A 24,506-nucleotide genomic window follows, 5' to 3' on the forward strand; every position below is an offset into this window, starting at 1 on the left:
GTGGTTCGCTGGAGTCCCAAAGCTTTAGAGATGGCTTTATAAACTTTTCCAGACTGATAGATCTCAATCTCAAGTTATGTTTTAACGAGGTGGCAAGCACTTCTTCCACACATGGCTATGTACGTTTGGATTTTTTTCTCCCTTAATAATAAAAAAGTTTCATTGAAAAACTGCATTTTGTGTTCAGTTGTGTTGTCATTGACTAATATTTAAATTTGGTGATCTGAAACATTTAAGTGTGACAAACATGCAAAAACATACTAAATCAGGAAGGGGACAAACACTCACACCACTGTAAATGACATTTGTGGTGTCCCTCCCATGGGTTGTGCTCAAAATGCTTCCAACGACATGCTAACATAGTATATGGACTGCCATCCTTAGCTACATCACAGTCCTCACTCTTGCGGCTCCCTCCCCCCAAAAAATATATGCATTATCGCAGTTTTGTGGTAGAAAATGGCCTATTATTAGTAAAAAAAAATGCATATTCAAGCAAATTTTACTTATTCTTGGCCTAAATTAAGCATTTTCAAGCATCAAAATTGCTAAATGAACTAACTAAATGATGTAAAACAGGGGTCACCAACATGGTGCCCGCGGGCACCAGGTAGCCCTCCATGACCACATGAGGTGCCCGCAAGCCTGCTTTTCATTCAGGTTTTCAGTTAATAATGTGAGAACACTAGAAAGAAATGTATTCGGAAACATAAAATGTGAGTTGTGGATGCCAGCATTTTGTGAATGTTTTGGTAAAACAAGCATATTTGATCTGTTTGGGTTGAAATAAGGTATGAAAATCATTTCAACAAAAATGAGTAGCTCGTGGCCATTTTCATTTTCTAAAAGTAGCTCTCGCAAGAAAAAACGGTCACCTCTGGTCTAAAATATGAAACCAAGGCAGAAGCATTCTAATTGTGAATGTAATAGTCTACATTGACCCCTAGGTGTCAGTGATTGTTCTGTGAGACGAACAGCAGACGTGATTGCCACAAGAGTCATTAATTGCAGATTTAAATTATCTTACAAGAGGCACAATAATTATAACATAATCATCATAATAACACCAGCTACTGTTGGGGCCATAATTCACGAGAAGCTAAAACTCAACTTTGAAACGCCAACGTCACTTTCTGTCGTCCACACATCTGTCCGCCCGCCACTAAGGTCCCCTAGGGAGCACATACTGTGCCACACATGAGCAGGAGTTTTATTTACATCTTATTACATCGTACTCTTATTATGTGTACTATATTTGATAATATGAGTATAAAGCCATTTTAGGCCACCATTACAATATACTGATGAAATAATAGCCATTGCAGGAAGTGCGCTGTCCAGAAAAAAACAAGGACATGTCCCGTGACTGCTCTGAGGAAGACTGCAAGGGGGCAGTTGAAAAAAAGAAAAGAAAAAAAAGGTACGAAAAAACTAGCCAACTCTGGTCTGTAAAAAGAACTGTTTAGAATGTATGAATGTTAGAACAAATGACTACTTATTGGACTGCCGACGTGTGAGTCTGTTATCTTATTTATGTCTCAGATGTCTTATTTTGTCTGATTATATCTACTATATTGGGTAATACAAATGTAAAGGTGACTATATGGGCGTTATTTCATGTCTAGAGGGCTCTAATAATATTATAAAAACCTATTGAGAAGATCGGAAACAGATTTTCTCTGCCATAGCTACAAAAATATTCAATTTACTAATATTGAATCAAATGGTCAATCACTAATGGGCAGTCACAATGGTCACTGACTGATGGGCAGTCAGTCCCGCCCATGCACCTGCAAAGATGTTTTTCTTGACGGTGGCCATGTTTTTCAACCAATCTTCCAAAAATGTTACCAACAAGTGCTTGTCAGTCCCGTAAAGGTTTGTACTACATTCCGTGGTGATTCGGCTAAACACACTAATTTGTTTTGAGAACACACTGGGAGGGTGGAGGGTTGTCAACCTTTGGGTTTAACAACAACAACAACAACAACATCATGTGGCGTATTTATGTTACATATACATTTGTCACTTAGTAACTAATTTAGGGCAGTGATTTATTATCAAATGTTTCACTGCACTGCTAGCCTATGTGGTTCACTTGTACGGGAATTTTAAATATGCATGGATTCCGACACACCTGCAACAGGACTCATGCAATACACCTGTCATTTACCTCAACAGCGGGTGTTTTAATGATTTTCAGTTTTAACGTTAACTGTGGTTGAAGTTTTTTGGAAATTTGTATTACAGATAAGGATGTTAAAGTGTTATTCGAAACATTAAAAATGAAAAGGTTTAATGATGGTGACAGAAACGGATTATTTCTATTTTTTATCATTTCTTAGAGGAATTGTTTTCTGTGCAAATCAGCAAAGTCTACAATTGATGATTTTCATCACCTAAAAATGTCAAAATTGTGTCAAAAAGGAAATAAACACAATTTTCTGTCTCATGTGAAATAGTAACACAATGTGAACAAAATGTAACCTCCACACAAAATAAGCCTGTGGTAGCGGATAAATAACTATGGATCCAGTGTATCCTACTGGGAAACAATAAGCCATGATTTAATTTGCTTTTTGACCTCAGTGACGGACATTGACGTTATCAATCTCTTTCCAGGCACTAAAGTGGTCTGGGGTGGAAGGCGGAGTGGAGATGTTATTTTACAGCAGACACCTTTCACAAACACGCCCACACATGCAGACACGCATAGTATGTACTGGCTGCAGGGCCGGGGATATTTTCAAATACTTTCAGGAGCTGTTATACTCATTTGGATATATGGAAAACAAATTGGCTCTCCACCGTTAGAAGTGCCTTGCAGCTATATGTATATACTGTATATATGTGCTACCCTCCTACAAGTTCAGGTATGGGAGAGTAAAAAAGTAATTTCACAGCCTCATCAACACTGACAGCTGCAGAAAGTGATATTCCTGAGTACCAGGCTCAGCCACAGACACACACTCACACACTGACAGCCATCCGTCACACTAAGCCAGACTAATAGGCTTGTCGGTGGCCATTTATCACAGCCTGGATGTTGACACTCACCTCTCTGCTGAGAAACAGGAGGCACAGCTATAGTGTGTTTGGGTGGATGGATAGGCCATTAGGCTTGCAATAGCTACTGTTTATTCTGGAAAGACGGGGTGCCTCTGTGTGTGTGTGTGTGTGTGTGTGTGTGTGCGCGCGCATGCATGAATAAGGACAGGGAATCAAGACATGAAGTATGGATGGAGATGTCAGAACAAGAGGAAGCACCACCATCTTACCCTCTCGTTGTGGTTGGACTGTTTAAGTCCGTTGTAGTGGTAGACGGGAAATGATTCCGGGATTCCTGAATCCTGGAACACAAGCCGAGAAGACAGTGAAAAACATGCTGGGGAGAGTCTCAGGCCAGAACATAATCGTAGACCCAGAAGTGGAACATTTTTGACAAGAAAGCCAAACAGATTAAATACTGGCAGCAAACCTACAATCCGGCGTGTTACATTGAAGTGTGTGTATCTGTGTGCTTTATGCACAGTGTAACTCCAATTACCACCAAAAACGAGGAAATCAATGACACTTTTGCTGACTTTGGCTGCAAGGACGGAGATAGGGTGTGTTGTCTGAGAGCGCGTCCAGCATCGAATTTATATGCCTTCATATGAAACTCAAACCCCTCGGCCCAATCCCACGTGTGTCTGCGTGTGCGTCCACTTGGTTAATGGCGATATAATTTCTGAGCTGTTGCTCTGGTAGGTCCCTAAAGCCCTGATCACTTTAACACAGTTCCCTCTATCTCTGCCTCATAAAAAAAGGTTCAACCGCTCCTTCTTAGCCCTTTAGAGAGCAGTGTCATATGATTTGTGAACACACGCATAGATTTCACATGAGACACCACAGGAATGCTTATGGCATAAAACCCTTTGATTAGCTAGAACAGCACTTGGCTTCGGAAACCGATCCTCATGTGACCTTAATGTGATTGCTGTTTTGTGTTTTTTGCACGTCCACCTTTGCATACCTGATTAGGAAAGAATTCCAAGAGGAATGGGCCCAGAAGAATTATGCCCAAGCCCTCTGGATCCAGTTTGCGCTTGACCAGACGGACACTGGTGGAAGAGAAGGGGAGGGGGGGGGAATAGATTGTTACAAGGAAACATCACGTCATCTCTGAGTGAAGCCATGTTTTGGTGAGCGCCTGCGTGTTTTCAGAAAGACTGTGGTACAACTAAATATACCTCTTTCCAGACATTCCTGTGTGTTAGATCAGCATTATTATTATTATTATTACTGGGCAAATGGAAAAAAAACGACTTGTTTGATTGCCCTTTTAAGGCAGCAAAGGGAAAGGAGACACTACATGCAAGTGTGTGTGCATGATATGCTGTTTAAAAGCAAACTGGACGAGATACTGTATGACGTGCAAGTCTGTACGTTTTTTTCCTCACGTCTAGTCCATGCTTGGGTGTGATGCGGCAATGCAATCAGCTGATGTTTGCTGCTTTCTGATTTACAGCTACGCGTCCATCGGCTTCGATGCAGGGAGATACTACTGTGACCTGGCAGCGGTCAGAGGAAGGCATGCTCATTTCAACAAAACATTCGCTTGGCTTGTTTGAAAGGGCCTTGACGGTGTTGGCAGTTTTCAGATAATAATAAAGACAAGAGAACATTTAACCATCACTTGTAAAATAAGACACATTAAAAAAGAGACGTAATAAAGATAAAGTAATGACCGCTTTGTTCATACTAGGGTGAGTTCACACTTGTAGTCTGGTCCTCTGGTCCGGATGAAGGTTTATAAAAAAAAAAAAAAAAAAAAAAAGCAAGAATAAACCTGCCTCTTGACTTTTTTCACTCATAATATGCACGTAGTCAGTGGGCATTGTAAAACGCTCACTTCCATGAAAGCGGTAAAACACAACAGTGTAAACCAGGGGTCACCAACGTGGTGCCCGCGGGCATCCCCCCATGACCACATGAGGTGCCCGCAAGCCTGCTTTTCATTCAGGTTTTCAGTTAATAATGAAAGAACAGTAGAAAGAAATGCATTCTGAAACACAAAATGTGAGTTGTGGACACAAGCATTTTGTTAATGATCTGGTAAAACAAGCATATTCGCTTTGTTTGGGTTTAAAATAAGCTCTGAAGATAAATGTTACAAAAATGAGTAGCTCTTGGCCATTTTCATTTTGTAAAAGTAGCTCTCACAAGGAAAAACGTTGGTGACTCTTGGTGTAAACACTCATCCAGCCTGAGTCGCACACACACACAGCCGCACTACCATGCTCTGCTCAACTAAGCTAACCCCGCGAGCTTCCATTCATGCTCCACAAGAGAGGAGCTTCCAAGATCTTTCGCCAACTTTCGCCCGTGTTTTAGGCCGCCCTTTCAACATGTTTAGTTTGGGAAGAGGCGGGTTAGTGTAGATTGTGCCACGATTGGGCGGTCTGGTCCGCCGGGGTAAAACTTCCAGACACGAAAGTTCCTTCTTCTCAAGATGACAGCATTTCATTCACATTGTCACTTTCCGCGAGATTGCGCATATAACAGTAGCTTCCTTTTTATTGGCCAATTACGCGATTCCGTTAACGCAGAAATCATAGGAACCCTATAAATGCAACATTCATGCTTTGCTCTCACTTTTCATGAGCTCAATGAACTTAAGAGGTAACATTTCTTGTTAAAACTTTCTATGGACACAAAGGCCTCTCTTTCAAATATTGTTGACAAATTTGTCTAACTGTGTTCGTGAGCATTTCTCCTTTGCCAAGATAATCCATCCGCCTCCCAAGTGTGGCATAGCAGCATGATTTATGCACCGGTGTGCCTTAGGCTGGCCATAATACAAGGCCACTCCAAAATGTGCAGTTTTACGCCACATGATGTTGTTGTTTACATTTACGGGGTGGGGGAGTGGTGGAGGAGTGGCATGTGCAGTGGGTATGCTGACCATGCAAGATCTGGGATGTTTAAACATGAATGTGAACGCACCCTTAAACTGGGTATACACAGGGGCTGTCCACACGGGAACGTTTTCAGGTCAAAATGGCCAAGTAGTATTTGATCGTGTCAGCCTTTCATCCACACAGAAACGGCATTCTGGGTGCCCTGAAACCTTTAAGAAAACTGCTTCCAGAGTGGAAAAATCTGGCAACGTTGCCGTGTCATTTCCATGTAGACAAGCAAATCACTACGTTCAGAAAACATTGACGTCACCGCCCCCCCCGCCACACCATCGCCGTCACATGACCAGAACTGAGCGTTGCCGACAAACCAACATAATATCTGCTGAATATTTTGACTGGCATGACTTACTCCAGTCGACATTCTCCTGATATTTTTTGTCTTATACTCCAAAATGACTCGCAGAAGTATTTCCACCTCATCCTAAGGCTAGACAAGCGGGCCAAGTGGAAGATGACGGACTTTAAGTGCATGCGTTCAGAACCATATTAAATTCCACAAATTCATTTATTATTAAAAAAAAAAAAAAAAAAAAAAAAAAGAGGCTTCTGGTGAGTTCCAAGCCCAAGAGCATTAAGGCAGTGCTAGGTAATAATGGTGCTCCCACTAAATAGTCACACCGAGGACACAATTTGGACATATTCACTGTGAGGTGTACTCAGTCGTGTTGACAGCTACTTATACAATAATAGCTGTGTGTCGCCTTCAGTGGATATTAAATATACTGTATACTGCTATAGAAGCTGTACATTGACTACTCTAAAGTATATACACGTTTCATTTCTATCTTATTGTTCCCTGTGAAGATATATTATAACGGTTGCTGAAATTTGAGGGCTGCACTGACTTTTGGGAAATACTGTACATGCTTTGCAGCCTGAATACAAGTGATCCACTCAAAAGCAGCAGTGCCAAAATTGACAAATTCTTTTATGGCTGAGAATGTCTTCCATTTGATCACAAGTGGCTAGCAGCTGTCACTAAGTACAAAAATACTACAGCCATTATCAGGCAGGCATCCATGTGATGAAAGTATTGAAATGTGTTGTTCCAGAACAACACCACCCGACTGAGGATTATTAAACATGGTAGGTTTGGGGCTGTTCAACGCATGTTGTGTGGCATGGAAAGAGCGAGAAGTCCCCCCCCCCCAAAGCCCCTGTGGTGTGCTCTGTTATGCTGTGATGTGTTGGCCATCTGGGGCTCTGCAGAGCACATCAGTGGTCCAGTTATTGGGCCAGGCCCATGGTCCCAGTGCAGAGCTTACTGTTCCTCACTGGAAAACGTGCTTCTGTTTGAAGCAACGCTTTTAAGTGTTTCCTCCCTCTCTCAGCATTTCTTCCTGTTGTTAATGTCCCCCTCCGATTCTCTGCCATTCTGTTTTCTATTCATTGACTTTCACAATGAGCTGGCTCTCGCTGTACTTTATAGTAGCCTGGTAGTGAAACATGAGCTGGACGTCTGACCTGGCCTGGCCGTGACTTCGGAGTGGGGACTTTAGAGGATCCACAGGTGCACACAAGCATCAGAAAACACAACTCTCAAGATATGCAAGTACTTACTATTCTGGCTCTGAGACAAGGCCAAGGGCTTTCATCACTTCCTCTAGCAGAGAGTCTGGGATGAAGCCGTTGTCTGGGAGGGTGACACACAAAGAGAGATGGATGCACACAACTAAAAATACTTAAGGAGACATTCACCCATATGGCACAGATACATCCCATATGGGAATTAACACATGTGATGCAAGTCAAAATAACACACATACACATGCATAGACACCTTTGCCCTTTCTTTCTGACCTACATTCCATGAACATGATGATTGCTTTACCTGAGAGCAGACGCGTTAAACACGAACATGTGCTTTTGACTGCATCTCACTCAAACATGCCCCACGTGAGCCTGTGTGGGCTCTTGTTTAGATGCATGCCCAGTGTTTTGACTGCCTCCCCCAAACAACTAAATCACACTGACAAGAGTAGGAGCACGCAAACAGTCATTTATTATGTGTGTGGCTACATCCTTATGTCTCCTGGGAGTTATTGCAGAGTGTGTATGTGTGATTTTTTTCCGCCCTCTCAACACATGGTGCTATGCCGACACGGTGTGTGATGCGGTCAGATTTACGGCACGTTAACGCCACACTTAAGTGAGCCGAAGCATGGCTTAAGCGTGTGTATATAGCGAGTAGGCCATGAGAAAGTGTGCTTCATGTACAGTGCGTAATTATGCTGACAACATCCACATCTTGCATGTGTGCATCACGGCTATGTATATGTGAAAATATATAAATATATATAAATATTAGTCAATCCCTGAGGTTTTATTTGTGTAGGCTCACTCTTCCCATCCTAAACTGCTGCAGACACAAGGGTGAACATTTGTCAAAACATGCACCCTTCCTAGGGGTGTCCCTTTCCAATATGGATATCGGATACCGATATTAGCAAAAAAAAACAAGTATCGGATTTTATTGGCCTACATCTAAAATGTCAGACACCAGCACTCCGATACAAACAGCAACACCCACCATGCACAAGTCCCCCGAGGGGGCACAGAACGGAAGATCTACACGACCAACCCCACGTGCAAAAGCAGCACCACAGTAGCAATACCCACAGCCCCCAACTGCGACCCCCCCGACCCACCTCCACCACCAAAAAACAAACAAACGATGGCATCCGAAAGCACTACTGTTGCCGACTATCATTCTCTGTATGATGAGTAATATCACGATAGATCATTTTCTACACCATAAACACATAAAATACACACCACCATAAAATAAGTAATAAAAATACGTATGATTTGTGATGATATCGGAAGGCTGGGATATCGGTATCATATCCGAAGTGAAAATGTTGTAACCCTTGCTTGTTGCTTGTGCTAATATTTTACCTACTGTCACAAATGCGCTACATTGTGGCGTTGTTATAAAGCACCAAAGTTTGACCCCAAATGACAGATTGACTTGCAATTTCTCACATAGCTCAATGAACCCTACAAAACACCTACAAGCGGCCCACGGTTTACAACGTTTCATGTTACAAAGCACTCCCGTAAATTACTTAAAAATTTATGTTTTGCTTAGGTCCTAAACAGTTTGGTTCATAAATACAAGACTTGTGCTACAACTAGTTCCATGCGCGTGGCAGAATAATACATACAGAGGAAGCACAAAGTCGCTTCTGCTCTCCCTCGCCAACTTCCTGCCCTTCATCATGTCTCCCAAGCGCAAGACAGATTGCCCCAATGGCAGTGCGCCAAAGAAAAGGGAAGTTGTCACCGTGGAAGTGAAACAAAACATCGCAAAAATGATCAGAAAGGGGATAAATCAACCTTGGTCACAAGCTTGGTCTACGCCACAACATTTATTAAGGATAAAGATTGCATCCTTTAACATGAGAAAGGATCTGCTCCTATGATATTGACGGTGATAACATTCTGTACATATAAAATATTACTCACAATGCCCTCAAAACTGAGCTTTATCATTCCTAATGTAAAATGTTTGATACAGCTCTTGTATAGCATCCCAGATGGTCAAACTGTTGTAACTAGTCCATGTATTCAAGCTCATTGCATCTTCCTATTAATCCATCGGAATGATGTACTACTTTGGTTTGGGGTTTGCGGACATTCAGTGGGTTTGCATCTTTTCCTCCCTCTTCACCACAGAGGAACTAACTTGAAATTGATCATCTACTTTAAGCTCATCTTAGACAACAAGTCTCCATTTCGAAAAAGGTTGTGTTGTTTCATTATTGCATCACTCTGTTCGTCCTTTCCCCCAGTAACCTGCAAGGGACAAGGAGGAAGAGAAGGAAGGAGCAGGATGGTTGACTCAGCTGTAAGAGGAGCTGAGCTCACCAACCTAAACAACAACAGTAGAGATGAGACAGAAAAGTCGTTCTGGTTGCTGAAGAAGAAAATATTGTAATGAAAGCAAAGAACAAGAGAAGTGGGTGGTTAATACAAGTATGTCTTCTACCACAGAGGAGAAATGCTGTGTTGGTTAAATTATGTCCCAGTGACAAATACGCTCCACCAACTGATTACCTTCGAGATCAAATGACTGGAAAACTCTCCTTGCCTGCTCTGATGGACACTCTTCACCGACCAGGGACATCTCCTGTAGGCATGAAGACAGACAACATACTGAAATAATATTGGGAAGAGACTCAAAAAAGGTGAAAGGCTGTACATGACAAGAAGAATGTTGACCTAAATGATGACCTAAAAGTGGCTCTGATTTGAGCCTAGTGAGCAGCCAGAGAAATAGTGGGAAGTGAATAAATTGGATGTTGAGTGTCTGGTGACGTAACCGACAACCTGTAGAAACATTGGCGTGTGTGTGTGTGTGTGTGTGTGTGTGCAGTGCACTGTTAATGTAGGCTGACCGTGTGTGTGTACGGCTATACAAGGGGCCAGCATAATCACTGGAGTGGGCCGAGCTATTAACTGATTTTGTGATAAAGACTGCTGACTTGTTTTTACTGCAAACACACAATCAGGTAATCAAGTTCTACACATAAACATGATTCATGAGAAACTCTGGACTATGTTTGTTGGTGAATTTCACTGTGAAGAGATTAGCAGTAAGTACACACTGGACCATAATCTTTGGATATTTATTCATTATATTTTCTTTAGGATACAACAATGAAGAGCACCGGAGACCTGTCTTAACTCAGATTTTATATTGGACTCAGAAAGTGAACACATTTCTGATGTAAAAACATGAGAACATAATAAATCATAGGAGGAGAGGGAATGAATTTCCAAATAGAAGTACGTTTTGGCCCCAAGACCACTGGTGCTAAACAGGAATTCTGCGTGTCAGCATGACAATCACTCCAAGAACCAAAAAATGAACGTTTGTCAGTCTGACATATTTGGAGCACTTTTGCAGGCAAATATTTTCTATACCTTTCCTATATATTATCCCCAAAAGACTCAATGACGTAATCAAAGACATTTTTTTCTTTTCCAATTGAATTGTACGTTGGTTCTCAATTATTATAATGCTAATATCTATTTTTTTCTGTACTGTAAAGACTGAACTCGAAAGCTAAACCAGGAAAATTCAACAAAATGCAGAGCTGTGAAGCACTCTAGCGTATTATGAGTACAATAAATTTGTACATGTTGGCAGGTCGGCACTAACATTGAAAGTTCTCCCTGCCCACCTTGACAGTTCACCGCCCCACTATTTGAGAAGCACTGGGTTATAGCAACATTATCAAAAGTTTTTATTTTTTTCACAAAACCCTGCTACAATATTTTAACAGGAGTCTGTTTACTTTCTATATCCACAATGCTGTCTGCTGCACACATAAATAGAATAACTTAAGAGGCCTTGGAAAAGCCTCACGGGCAGCATGCGATTTATCATGATTAAATTTTAAATCAATTGACAGCCCTAAATTAAATGTATGTCAAATTGTTTTCTGCATGTCAAACTATAATCGTAAAACTATAAAAATGTTGTTTTGGTTTTCTGGAATGGACTAATTGGATTTTTACTTTCTTATGGGGCAAATTGATTTGGTTAGCCTCCATTTCAGTGAGAGTCAGACCTTTTGGAATGAATTACTGTAATAATACTAACCAAGGTTCCATTGTACTCAAATTTCTGCTTCGCACCTTGATCTCTGATTTGCATGCAAGTTTGTTAGTAAAACATCAGACAATTGTACATTTACAGTATATGGTTTCACAGAGGCGGCCTCTGGGGGCAACCAAAAATGTGATGTGGCCCACGATGAAAACGAGTGAGCCACATCTATTGGATTTGTCAGAAAAATAATAGCACTTGTACACTTGTACACACCAGATTTTCACCCTGTTGTGTGTAGCGGTTCTGGAGTACATGAGTTATCTACAGTAACAAACAAATTCACACACTTGTGAAAACATTTGATTATTTATTTTACTATGATTTCACATACTCTAGCAAAGTGTGTAGGCGAGAGGATTCCTACTGTTCCTCCATACAAGGGAGGAAGTGGTCTGATTGTTCTGATTGAAGTGGTTGTCCCATGACAAACACTATACTAACACACAATGTTATTGCTGGGCACATGAACACTGCTCATCTCCGCTACACTTGGCCTTTATTAAAGCATGATCCGGGCAGGCTCCTATAAGGTTTCACTGTACACTTATTAGTACTACACTCGGTGCTCAATCGGGAGGTGGGGGAATGTGGAGGGGTAGGAGAGATGACTCCCAGCTGCCTTTGCTTCAGATACAAAGAAAACAGACCAGCGGACACGGTGATCTGTCACACACACTATTGCCACGTCCTGATTTGTTAACATTACAGGCTCCATAAATCTCCTGCTAGATTTGTCATTACCTAAATGTGCTGTGCTACACTTGCCTGGGGAATATTAAAGGTGACCGATCATCATGAGAAATGTCCTTATAGTTGCAGGTTGGACAGCAAAGAATGTGTCTTGTAACACCGATTATGCTGATACATTGTAAAACTCACATTAATGTTGAGCCAGTACGTATCTTTGCAAGGTGATGAGACCGCTAATGGGTTTCACGTGGCCCTACAAACCCCAAAGTCCAATAAACATTGTTTAAGGAAGTTCCGTCGCAGTTTATTGTCTTCTACTAGAAACTAACACCCGACTAGGAGTCATCAACTGAAATACACCATTACAGCTGTTCAATAGGTGCTATTACCATTACAAAGTTAATGAACACAATGACTCATAACATGCACATGAGGTAAAATAATAGCCAAAATGACGTGATTGTGTGTTTGTGATGACAGGTCTGCTTGGCTGTCTTTGATGTGTGTTTTATTAGAGGCCTGAGGAAGATGCTGCTGAGTTGGGAAACATGGAGCAAACATACTCCACGGGGAAGGTGTGTGTGTGTGTGCGCGTCTCCTCTTGGTGCCATTCCATTTCTGTGAGTGTGTTTGTGTCTGAGTCACAGTGTAATTATCCAGTCTGTCTCTTGCAAACATTTATTTGCTTGACAAGAGAACGACCATATTCTAAGTGTACATGTACGCACAGTTAAAACAAAGACATGGCATCAGCAAAACAACAGTGTGCATGTGTGTGCGTATCTGTGTGTGTGCGTGTGTGGCCTTGAGCAACGCATTCCAATCCCCACAGTCCAACTTTTTGGCTCAAGCCCTTGACCCTCTTCACAGAGCAAGAACAGGCTTCTCAACACAGGAACAAAGTAGAGAAAACACACGCAAAAAATCAAGCGTGTCTTGTTAAACAGCCACTTACGTCACACCACCAAAAGAAAATACTTGATTTGATCACATCAGACTGTAGCAGGGATGTAGCGTTTCACAAAAGTGAGTACATGCCTTACATTTCAACATTTTAATTACAGTATATTTTCTCAAATACTATAGAAATGGCACTTAAATATACTTTAGAGTAGTCAATGTACATCAGTATAGGTTTTCTAACCACTGACAATAAGTCAACACACAGGCATTATTGTCTAAATGGCTGGCAACACAAGTGATACCACGATAACTGTGTCTTGCTGACAAGCATGGGGTGGTACAGTCATGGTCTCGGGCTGCATTAGTGTTTTCAACACTGGAAAGGAAAAGTTCATTGAGGGAAAATTTTATTCTAACATGTCCCATGACATTCTGAAGTAGAGCAGCGGATACTGCGCATTTGACTACACAAATTGTTGTTATTTTTTAAATATTATGGTTATTGGGATGGGAGAATCCTGCTCTGAATGTTCTGAACGTCTGTTTCAATGCTAGCGTAGAGCAAAATAATGCTGCCCTGACAAGCTGCCAGTACAAATTCCAATAGTTGATTCTACAGACCACAAACTAGGGTTGGGCGATATAGCGATATAAAATATCGATATTTCTTTCATTCATATAGATATAGACTGGATTTGCTCTGTAACTCCAGAAAAGCTATACCTTTTTATAGGTGCCATCTATTGCTAGCACTGGGCCTCGGAGTGCCTGCACCTCACACCTGGCAAAGCAGCGGCTAACACCAGGCATCGGGACAGCTATATCTCGCCACAAGTGCCGTCTGCGGCTAGCACCGGGCTTCGGAGCATCTACACCTCGCATCATGACTGGCTGTGGCTAGCACCGAGCTTCAAAAAAGCTACGACTTGCAGCGGCTAGAACTGTGATCCAGCGAAGCTACACCTCTCACCGAGCACCATCTGTGGCAAACACGGGGCCAAAGAGGCTACACATTTAACTGACCGACAACATTTAGTTGTCGCCCCTTAGTGCGGTAAAAGACATGATTAATCGAGCATTAAACCAACAAAAAGCCCTTAAGTATTTTTGAGTTGCTGCTGACAATTAAAAACTTCCTCTTACAAACAGGACACTTTATTTCACATTTTTGCTCTTTTGTGCTTTTGGTATTAACTGAGGATTTGAGCATAGCAAAAGGTTTGTAATACAGAAGCTTGATTATTAAATTTTACTTTTTTCTATATTTATTTAAAAGAGATGGGCTATTTTATTTTAGCGGTTAGATTTTTTTTACATTTTAATGAAACAACTTCACACGCATACTTGACTTTGACTTTGTCTAAAATGACTTTGTGGAAAAAATATCGGGATACATATTGTCTATCAATATTCAACATAAATATATCGGGATATGATTTTTTGGTCCATATCGCCATCCATATCAATGAGAATGACTCAACAGTACCTCTGCTGGTTATACAATACTGTAGTCGTCTACTCCATTTTTCCTCAAAAATGACACTTCATTTTAGTATTGTTAAACAAGCAATGTTTGATGAATTTGTTATTATGGCAATCCCTAGACTAAATCCACCAACCACTCCATCACATTTCATTTCAATTTGCTGTCTTTTGATTAAGTTCACTTGACTCCTTGACTTCCCCCTTTCCTAATATCCAGTCTACCTCCAAGAAAAAAGTACTTCAGAGTTGGAGTACTTCCTCCCACTTTGGTTCCTCTGCCACCACTGTTCCAGACTTTTATCTCCGCTACTTTAGGAAGGCCAGTTAGGGGTGCTTTCCCCCTGGTCTGCCCAAAGAGCTATTGTATCTGCTGAGAAGCTCTTGAGTGGCCATGGAGCAAGTCTGAAGGGATCCGTTTCAGGACAACAAAGACGAGGTCTTGTCAACTGCTATGTTCCAAACAGGATGACTACATGACTAAAAGGCTTGTTCTATTGATGGATGTGTATTCTATATGCCTTTGGCAATGGTGATCTTAACTAGCTTGTATCTTATGTGATTCAGGACATGATATCTCACTATAGTAGGGAGGCCAGAGAATGGTTCTATAGCGTTTGAGGAATCCTATAACAGAGACCGAAACACAGGGGGAAAGACTAATAATGCAGCACTCACACAGCCTTTCAGCCCCCTACAATGCTCTTTGGTCTGACCTGTCACGGATTATTAATGACTGTTAATGTACACCGTGTTGCTACTTTGTGCTTTGACATTGCCCTCACCACTGATCTCCTAAAAGGCATGAAATTTAGAAGAGACTATTGTTTTCTTCAGTTTCCTCTCATTGGCAGAACATCATTTATTGTAGGCGGTGCTATAGTGGAACCTGCAAAATTCATCACAATCATTTCACAGACGCTGGTCAACCTCTGATTTGTTAGAATTTTTATTAAAGAGGTAATCCTTTCCAGTGTCAAGCTATTACTAGCCATAAAACAGTTACTAACTGTGCAGCCAATTTTTAAGTAACATATTACCATTACATATATTAAAGTATAAAACAGTGAAGCTTAAGTGTCCAAGGTGTAATGTGAAGTAGAGAGGGCCGAGTGTTCAAAAAATCGTTCAAAACTCAAGTTTTTTACTGCACCGGGACTCAGGTATTCGCCTCTGTTAACTCGACCACTTACAACTGTGCAACTGTTTCTGTAGCTGCATTTGTATAAACATATTAATGGACATATTATGGAAAAAGAGCCACACGGTGGTCTAGTGGTTAGCATGTTGGCCACACAGTCAGTCAGGAGATCGGGAAGACCTGGGTTCGAATCTCCGTTGGGCATCTCTGTGTGGAGTTTGCATGCTCTCCCCGTGCGTGTGTGGGTTTTCTCCGGGTACTCCGGTTTCCTCCCACATTCCAAAAACATGCATGTTAGGTTAATTGGTGACTCTAAATTGTCCATAGGTATGAATGTGAGTGTGAATGGTTGTTTGTCTATATGTGCCCTACGATTGGATGGCGACCAGTCCAGGGTGTACCCCGCCTCTCACCCGAAGTCAACTGGGATAGGCTCCAGCATACCCCCGTAACCCTAATGAGGAGAAACGGCATGGAAAATGGATGGATATTAAAAAGCAACAGATTTGGTCATTGCCTCGAATCAACTCTCCTTTCCACTTCCCTTTGCTAACGCCGAGCACTCGAAAAAGAACATGGCTACTCGCAAACACCGAGCATCTACAGCTTATGGACACCCGACTCGACTCGCCAACGGCGAGCACGTATAACCTACGCACAGTAGACTTGAGAAACGGATGACAGGCTCAGTGATTCAGACGGGACTGGTCGCGCATGTGCAGGGTTTTTTTTTTTTTTTTTTTTGGAACTACACCTTTATTGAAACATCATATGCAAGTTTCTGTGCTTAGGCTCAGTGACGGGTGACGTAGACGCTGCATTGACCGCTGAATCATACGTCAACCCCACTGCTATATTGGGTGTGGCAAGAAGAGAGAACGGAGAAGATGCATAAATCATGTTCTGCATGGAATTGTACCAACCGATTTACAGTCCAAACAAGATCTCATGGGATTACCTTTCACAAGTATGACTGAAAAAAATACTTTTGATTGTTTTTGGTAGGGACGTGTATCCGTTACGGATAATGCATTTTTGCAGAGTACGAGCATGAAACCAGTACAGCTGATCATTATCTGTAATCGTGATGAAGGAATCCTCATTGGGTAACTACTTATGTATTCACTTTTCATTCACGCTCTGTGATTGGCCAGTCAGACACAGCGACCGCCCTTTCTTAGACAGCCTCGCTTGGCGTCACATTAATGCCAAAATTGGTGCGCCTAAAAACATACTCAGCACGCGTAAGACCACTTTCCTCGCAGTCACATTGTCTGAATTTGCTCTTCCATGCACACGCGCTGACTCAATGCTCGCTCGTGGTGCCTGAATAAGCGCTCACTGCTGCTTATCGGTTTGTGTATTTAAAGTTAGTTGGTAGAATTGTTTTGTTACGTACACGGTGCATTTGACAAGACAGAGTTGTAAAGTTAGGCACTGCCTGGGTTCTTTTTTCGTCTGCTTGCTTCTAACTTGGCTGGTGATATAAAGTCAGCTGGAAAACTTTGCTTGTAGTAATGAACGCGGTGCTTTTGAGAAAAATACAGTGACAGATTATTTCCCTGTTTGCCACCACTCGATGTTTGCATGAATCAGCAACTTCACACAGATCATTAAAAAAACATCATAAAAATATGTTCTGCAAGTGGTTCTTTTACTTTTGTGATCAAAAACGTAATTTGAATCGCAATTTTGAGGCTGCTCTGTAAATAGTTTTCAAATAAACAATAAATATAGCTACTTCTGATCAATGTATGTCATTTCCATAAAATAGTGTATAATGTGATTTAACCCACTTGCGGTTTATTGCCCGCCCACTCCGAGTGCAGACACGGATACAGATAATTTAGATGAGTGAACAGATACAGATACAGATAGTAGTGTACTCGCTCATCCCTAGTATTTGGCCAATACAATATGTTTTGCACAGAATTTGTTGACTTTGTGGCACAATATTCTGGATTCCGGTGGTGAAACCAGATGTCAACAACTTGGTCGAAAGGCCTAATCAAGTGTTTATGTATATATGTCTATGGTAGTGTCCGTGTGCGGGTTTTCTGTTTTTGTGCATCATTCATAAAAACTCGAGTCAGTAAAAGGAATCGAGTGTACCATCACTAATTTCAAGGTGTAAAAAGAAGTTTACCTGTTAATAGCAAAATGGAAAAACAATAAAACACCTTTTGTTGATAAGAGGTGATGACATGTATCCTAATCCCTCACTCATTCAAATTTTTATTCTAATACTTAAAATTCCATTGTTCTTCTCTTCTATATTTAACTTGTTGAATTTAGTTCTACTTTTGGAATCCTATTTTTGCAGATGATGTGGTCCTGTTGGCGTCATCGAGCTGTGACCTTCAACTCTCACTGGATCGGTTAGCAAGCAGAGTGTGAAGCGGCCGGGATGACAATCAGCACCTGAAAGTCCGAGTGCATGGTTCTCGCCCGGAAAAGGGTGGTGTACCATCTCTGGGTCAGGGATGAGATCCTGCCTCAAGTGGAAGAGTTTAGGTGCCTGGGGTCTTGTTCACGATTGAGGGAAGGATGGAACGCGAGATCGACAGGCAAATTGGTGCAACGTCTGCAGTGATGTGGACTTTACATCGGTACATTGTGGTGAAGAAGGAGCTGAGCCAAAAGAAAAAGCTCTCTTTTACCGGTCGATCTACGTTCCTACGCTCATCTATGGTCATGAGCTTTGGGTAGTGACCGAAAGGACAAGATCGCGGGTACAAGCGGCCAAAATTAGTTTTCTTTGTAGGGTGGCTGGGCTCTCAGAGATAAGGTGAGAAGCACTGTCATCCGGGACAGACTCGGAGTAGAATCGCTACTCCTCTGCATTGAGAGAAACCAGATGAGGTGACTTGGGCATCTGGTTAGGATGCTGCCCGGACGCCTCCCTGGGGAGGTGTTCAGGGCACATCCGACCGGTAGAAGGCCTCGGGGAAGGCCCGGGACACTTTGGAGAGACTATGTCTCCCAACCGGCCTAGGAACACCTCGAGATCCGCCGGGAGGAGCTGGACGAAGTGGGCGGGGTGAGGGAAGTCTGGTCCTCCCTGCTTTTAGGCTGCTGCCCCTGCGAACCGATCTCGGATAAGCTGTAGAAGATTTTGGAATCCGTGTTGCCACAATACAATAAAATCATTAGAGTAAAACTGCACATTTTCCAGTGGCCTTTTATTGCAACCAGCCTAGAGGAAAACTGTACTTTTAAAAAAATTTACAGTTAGTAGTGCAGAATCATTGTGAGCATGGTGCCGATGCGCTGCAGGAGAATGTGTGGTGAAGCTTGTCGCTAACCTGCTAGTATCTAGCCAGTGTGGTGTGGAAAAGTGTCAATGCGCCAGTCATGTAGTTCGATTGGTGTAACAATGTTACTAATAATAACAATGTCACTGTAACTTGTTGTTGGCGCTATTTGGATTTTTTTTTCAGAAGGCTTTATATGCGCAAGTGTTTCCCATTACATGCTTTCTTAGCTGGGTCTTTTGAATGAAGAAAAGAGAAAGACATATGTTCATGTCTTACATAAGGATTGTGGCTGATGGGCAAAATTCCAAAAAAGTGCAGTTTTCCTTTAAGGCACACCTGTACAATAATCAGCATCTTGACATGCTACACCTGTGAGGTGGATGGATTATCTCAGCAAAAAAGAAGTGCTCCCTAACACAGATTTAGACAGATTTGTGAACAATATATTAGAGAAATAGGAGTTTTGTATACAGTGGAACCTCGATTAGCGTCCGCCCTGGTTAGTATATTTTTCGGTAACATAAAAAATATATGCCAAAATGTCACCTAGATTTGTGTACATTTCCTTGTTAGCATAGCTTGCTAACAAAATGGCAATCATAACTGGAATTCGGCTCAACGCTGGTCTATGGTGTTATCAGCAGTCGACTCAAAAATGTTAAACACACGTTTTTCTAGTTTTACAGTTTTAGTTTTACATTCATACAACAATTCTAAATGCATAAAAATGGTGAATAAAAGGGATAAATGAACATTTAAGGTTACCTTTACCTTCACTAAGGACGTGACTGCTCCCAAAGACACGATGTGACAGCGAGACGCCACACAGACACCAACTTCCTGTTTGGTCCTGAGTTATTTCTTGAACTCAATAGTGCTTTTCACCTTCTTTACCAAAATGCTGGCACTTATAACTTTCTTTGCTTTGTTTTGGGATACTGAGGTGACAAAATTGAATTCAGGTAATAACTCATAGCAAAACAGGACAGTGGTGTCCGTGTGGTGTCTCATCGCCACACCACGTCTTTGGGAACAATCATGTCAAGAATCACGTCTTTTATGAAGGTAAAAGTAAATTCAAATGTCCATTTATCCTTTTCATTATCATTTGTATGTATTTATATTATATTGTATGCTTAAATATAAAATTGTGTTTTGTGTAAACATTTCTGGAAAGGATTTGGATTTACATTATTTTTTATGGAGAATAATTTTTTTGGTTAGCGTCATGATGCGTTTATATTTTTGTTGAGTGTATGATCACAATTTATGATATTTATAGTAATACATGTAAGTTAGAAACTTAGTCCATTGTTGTTTACTGTTTGTCATTTTTTGTTAGCCAAAATCATTCAGCAGCTATTCCAATTGTTATTTGTGGTTCTGCAAACACTGCAGATTAAGCTGTACATCAACTCTGTCTGCACATGTTTTCCTTTTCTTGCAACCTTGCACTGTGTGTATGCCACACAAAGATTCCCTATTAAATGACTTGACCCAGATCAGGTACACACATGCACCTGTAACGCTCTCAAAAAAGAGATAGCGAGAGCGCCATCACTCATCAAGGATAAAAGTCAGTGAACGATGTCACAAGAGCTGTCCCACGGACCATTTTTCCTGAGTGACCACTAGACTGTTCTTGAAAGCGCACCCTTCCAATCCAATTCCTTCGTTCCTCTGCTTCCCGTCGGGATTAATGCGAACTGAAAGTTTGTGTGAAAGAGCTACAGTGACTTGTAATTTTAAAGAGAAGGCAATCAAGCAATGGAAATATTGCAACATAAAATATACGTCTCATCCATTATCTTCAGCTTTTTCTAGGCATCTCAGAAACTCTTGTCTAGAAACAGATGCAATTACATCAGCTGTCAAACACACAGCCCCTTTCTCGCTGTGCACACACAGATTATTCAAAATGAACAGTGTGTTTGTGGATGCAGATTAGATTTTAAAAAACTAATGCCATTGAGAGGACAGTCTAAAAAGCCATCGTTGCACACTGGTGACAACTCAAGGGAATACACACCCATCCCCAATGGCAGACAGAAGAAGCCACTGACACATCAGAAGCAGGGATCGGATGTTGTGCTTTTGTGAACATGTTTCTATATTGGGGCTAAAAGCCACATTAGCAGGTAGTGTAGATTTCGTATCACAAAGCCTGGGAAATGGCAGCGTACCTCCAATAACGGCTAAAAACAGATTTACTGTCAAGAAAGGCACAGGAATGGTGGCAGAGCGTAGAGTAAATCATCTACGTCAGTATACATGCATGTGCATATATTCCAAGTCCAACTTTTGGAGTACAAACGGATCCAGATGGAAAGTCTGGAATCACGTTCCCGCACAGGAAGTCATCCACTTGAACCACACATACACACAAACGCTAATCAGGATTAGGTTCCCCTTCACTGTGGAATGTGTGTAGAATGTTGTGTGACTGTATACATTTGTGAACATTACACACTAACGCCATGGGAGCTGAGGCAATTGGTAAGTGATCGGCGCATGCATGACGATGTTGGGTCATCAGCGCACCAATGCATGATTCACTCCACTTGTACGCATGTAACAGAGCTTTTAATCAATGGTGTATTATGGGATGTGGCGTTGTGATGGAGATGATTGCCAGGGATCTTTCCTGCCTCTCTGGTGCTATTTTCACAAGAGCAAGGAGAATTGATTCGGTCCAAGTCAACGGGCCAGCTTAAACACACAAGACACAACAATATATTATGTTACTCGCTCAGGGACCGAGATAGTTGTCTGAGCACAGGATTGCCGTGCACACGCATCTGAATTGGCCTAAGATGATGATGATCCTGACTCCATAGCGCCCGTTTCATTGAAGCTGAAACAACAGAGTTGACCTCAGTATGGATGAGGGCATTCCACATCCTGTGAGGTAGCACTGTGTGTGTTTGCATGTACGCAAGGGCATATTTCTTATTGTAAAATGACTTACGGAGCATTAACCAGGAGCCCTTTTCATTTCAAGAGAATGGATCCAGTGTTGCTGCTGACTCCAGACAACCTACAGTACTATGATTTAAGACAAGTCCCAATACTTTGCAGATTGACAATCTTGAACCCCATCCATACATTTTCAATACCACTTATCAGTACAAGACCATAACAGTCCCAGGTCCAATCTGAGACTACAAAAAAACTCTAACCAGGACGACTGTCAAAAGCACATCAAGTGGGAATTGATCCCACGCTACATGCACAAAAGGCAGCTTTGTAAACTATTACCAGACTATTACCAATGGCTCAATCCCCAAACCCCTCTGTGCAAAAAGCCCAAGATCAAAAAGTCAGATGTTCAGGTGGGGCTGGAAAACACTTCTATTGACTAATGACAGCTTAATCAGCAAATGGAGTTGCAACTAACACAATAATTGTCATAAAACCATAAGAGTTTGGAAGATGGCATTTTAGGTCAAAGTCCCTGCATACATTGCTTATTCTCCTGCATGGAACCCTAGGCCAAACAGGACTGATCAAAAGAAAGCTTCTTTTGCACATACATTGTACAAAATAGCAGAAATAGTAAAAAAAAAAAAATAAATAAAAAAAAAAAATTACAAATTGTAACAACGAGGGGTGTCACGAGACACCCAGCTCGTGAGACGATGCACGGCAGGTTCACGAGAACGGAACGAGACAGGATTTTAACATTTATTTTAAGAAAAGTACAATGAAAAAATATGGCTGGACAATTTTTTTTTTTTATTTAACCGTGTCACGAAACAATACAGGTGTGTTTTGAAATGATTATTGTCCCACAAATTGATGCTAAACCATATTACTGTCAACATTTTTTTACACCAAATTAACCACTAATGTTATGATAACATCTAATCATATTAAAAATATATCATAAGAATGCAATGTCCTTTCGTATCCTTCACTCTTCAAAGTTGTGGAATTGGCATTTGTGACATGTATTTTCTCATAGGCAATTCGTACTGTCTGACATTTGCAGCATTTCTTCAAATGCTGACTTTTCAACTGTCTTAAAGAGCAGTATTTCTTTTGCGATTACTTCCTGTGAATGCACACCATTTTGCGCTGTTCCGTTTGTATTTACTTTGCTGTCTCAGTGAGTGTTTTTTTTCCCCAGTTGGGAAAACTGGGTTGGGTGGACATGTTTGAGGTGGGCAAGTTTGTTGTGTTGCCTTTTATGTTGCTTTCGAATAAATTCAGCAGACTGGCTCATTCGTGTTGATGGGCTCACCTTGCTCATTATTAATATATTCCCACACGGGGGCTGTGGCATTTGGCTTTGCAAGCATCTTTTTCTCTCCTAACTTGTAGTACGTTACCTTGCATTGCTCCTCACTCTTTTACTGTGTGTGCATGCTAACGCACGCCAGTGGTTCTCAATTTTCTTTCTGTCAGGCCATTTTTTCAGATATTTTTCAATCCCGCCTCAAAATACTATTGGACCCTAATGTTTATTTATTTCTGTACAAACCACTGTATCGGTTGCAGTCATCGTTCAAGCACGAATAAAGGCACTATCAGACTGGTCAACTTTGGAAAAAAAAATTATGAGTTGCTCACCCTGCCTCTCAACTCTCGCCCCCAAATCACACCCCAGCCAACACCTCATCGCCCCACTATTTGAGAAACACTGCCCTAAACAATGACACTAAAGTTAATTCGAATGAAGTGGAGGAATAATGTGAAAACACAAACATCTTCACTACTTCACAGACAGATAGGTAACCTTTCAGAAAAGTGTTTATCTCCTGTTAATAACTGAAAACCCCACTCCAAACAAATATGAGCGTTCAGCCATCTCACTAAAACAAACTCAAGCGAGTGTACTCCCAATTTTTACAACACTAAAATTAAATTCCTTCCCTTCTTTTTGTTGCTACAATCCATTCTCAGGCAGTTTAAGAAAAGCATTGCTGCTTGACTGTAATTTTGGAAGACGAGAGTTTATTTGACCGACACTGACAACCAGCGCCTCATGAAGCCTTGCTTGAGCTACAATAAGGACCACGGATTTATCCCGGTATTACTTACATCAGAACCGCTTTAGACAAGAATGCCTTTGTGGTCAGTAAGTCTACAAGTAATGATTATGACAAATCAATAACGTCTTTATGTACGGTACATATGTGCAACAGATTATGAGGTTAATAAAGTACAAACTGCTGCATAGTTTTGAAGTTGTGTGTTCCTACATGCAAGGCAAAGACAACATGATGACGGCCTGCACTGCTTTTAGGAAAAACTGGAAGCCAAGAATGAGCACTGGCCATATATGACTCTCTTTCACTAACTTCCACCTCCTCCCTCACATTGATATCTGACCTGCCTTTATTAAATCTGTTAAGTGGGTTCCATATTTTGGTTTTCCTAACCTGTCAAGGAGCCTGGCTTCTATTAAACAGTGTGTGACATGTGTTTGGACAATTATGGAACGAGTG

The 24,506-nt window shown here is 41.4% G+C and overlaps 1 protein-coding gene across 1 annotated transcript in view; it reads right to left on the bottom strand.

The window, feature by feature from the left end:
* Positions 1-24,506, bottom strand: part of mindy3 (MINDY lysine 48 deubiquitinase 3) — a 39,474-nt gene that overhangs the window by 7,253 nt on the left and 7,715 nt on the right. The window contains exons 12-15 of the mRNA XM_054782059.1: positions 10,023-10,095; positions 7,524-7,596; positions 4,016-4,103; positions 3,279-3,350 (exon numbers count right to left, since the gene is read on the bottom strand). Coding sequence (XP_054638034.1) covers positions 3,279-3,350; positions 4,016-4,103; positions 7,524-7,596; positions 10,023-10,095 — 306 coding nt within the window. The remainder of the gene's footprint in view (positions 1-3,278; positions 3,351-4,015; positions 4,104-7,523; positions 7,597-10,022; positions 10,096-24,506) is intronic.

Source organism: Dunckerocampus dactyliophorus, chromosome 7 (genome assembly GCF_027744805.1).
Source record: "Dunckerocampus dactyliophorus isolate RoL2022-P2 chromosome 7, RoL_Ddac_1.1, whole genome shotgun sequence".
Classification (NCBI taxonomy): domain Eukaryota; kingdom Metazoa; phylum Chordata; class Actinopteri; order Syngnathiformes; family Syngnathidae; genus Dunckerocampus; species Dunckerocampus dactyliophorus.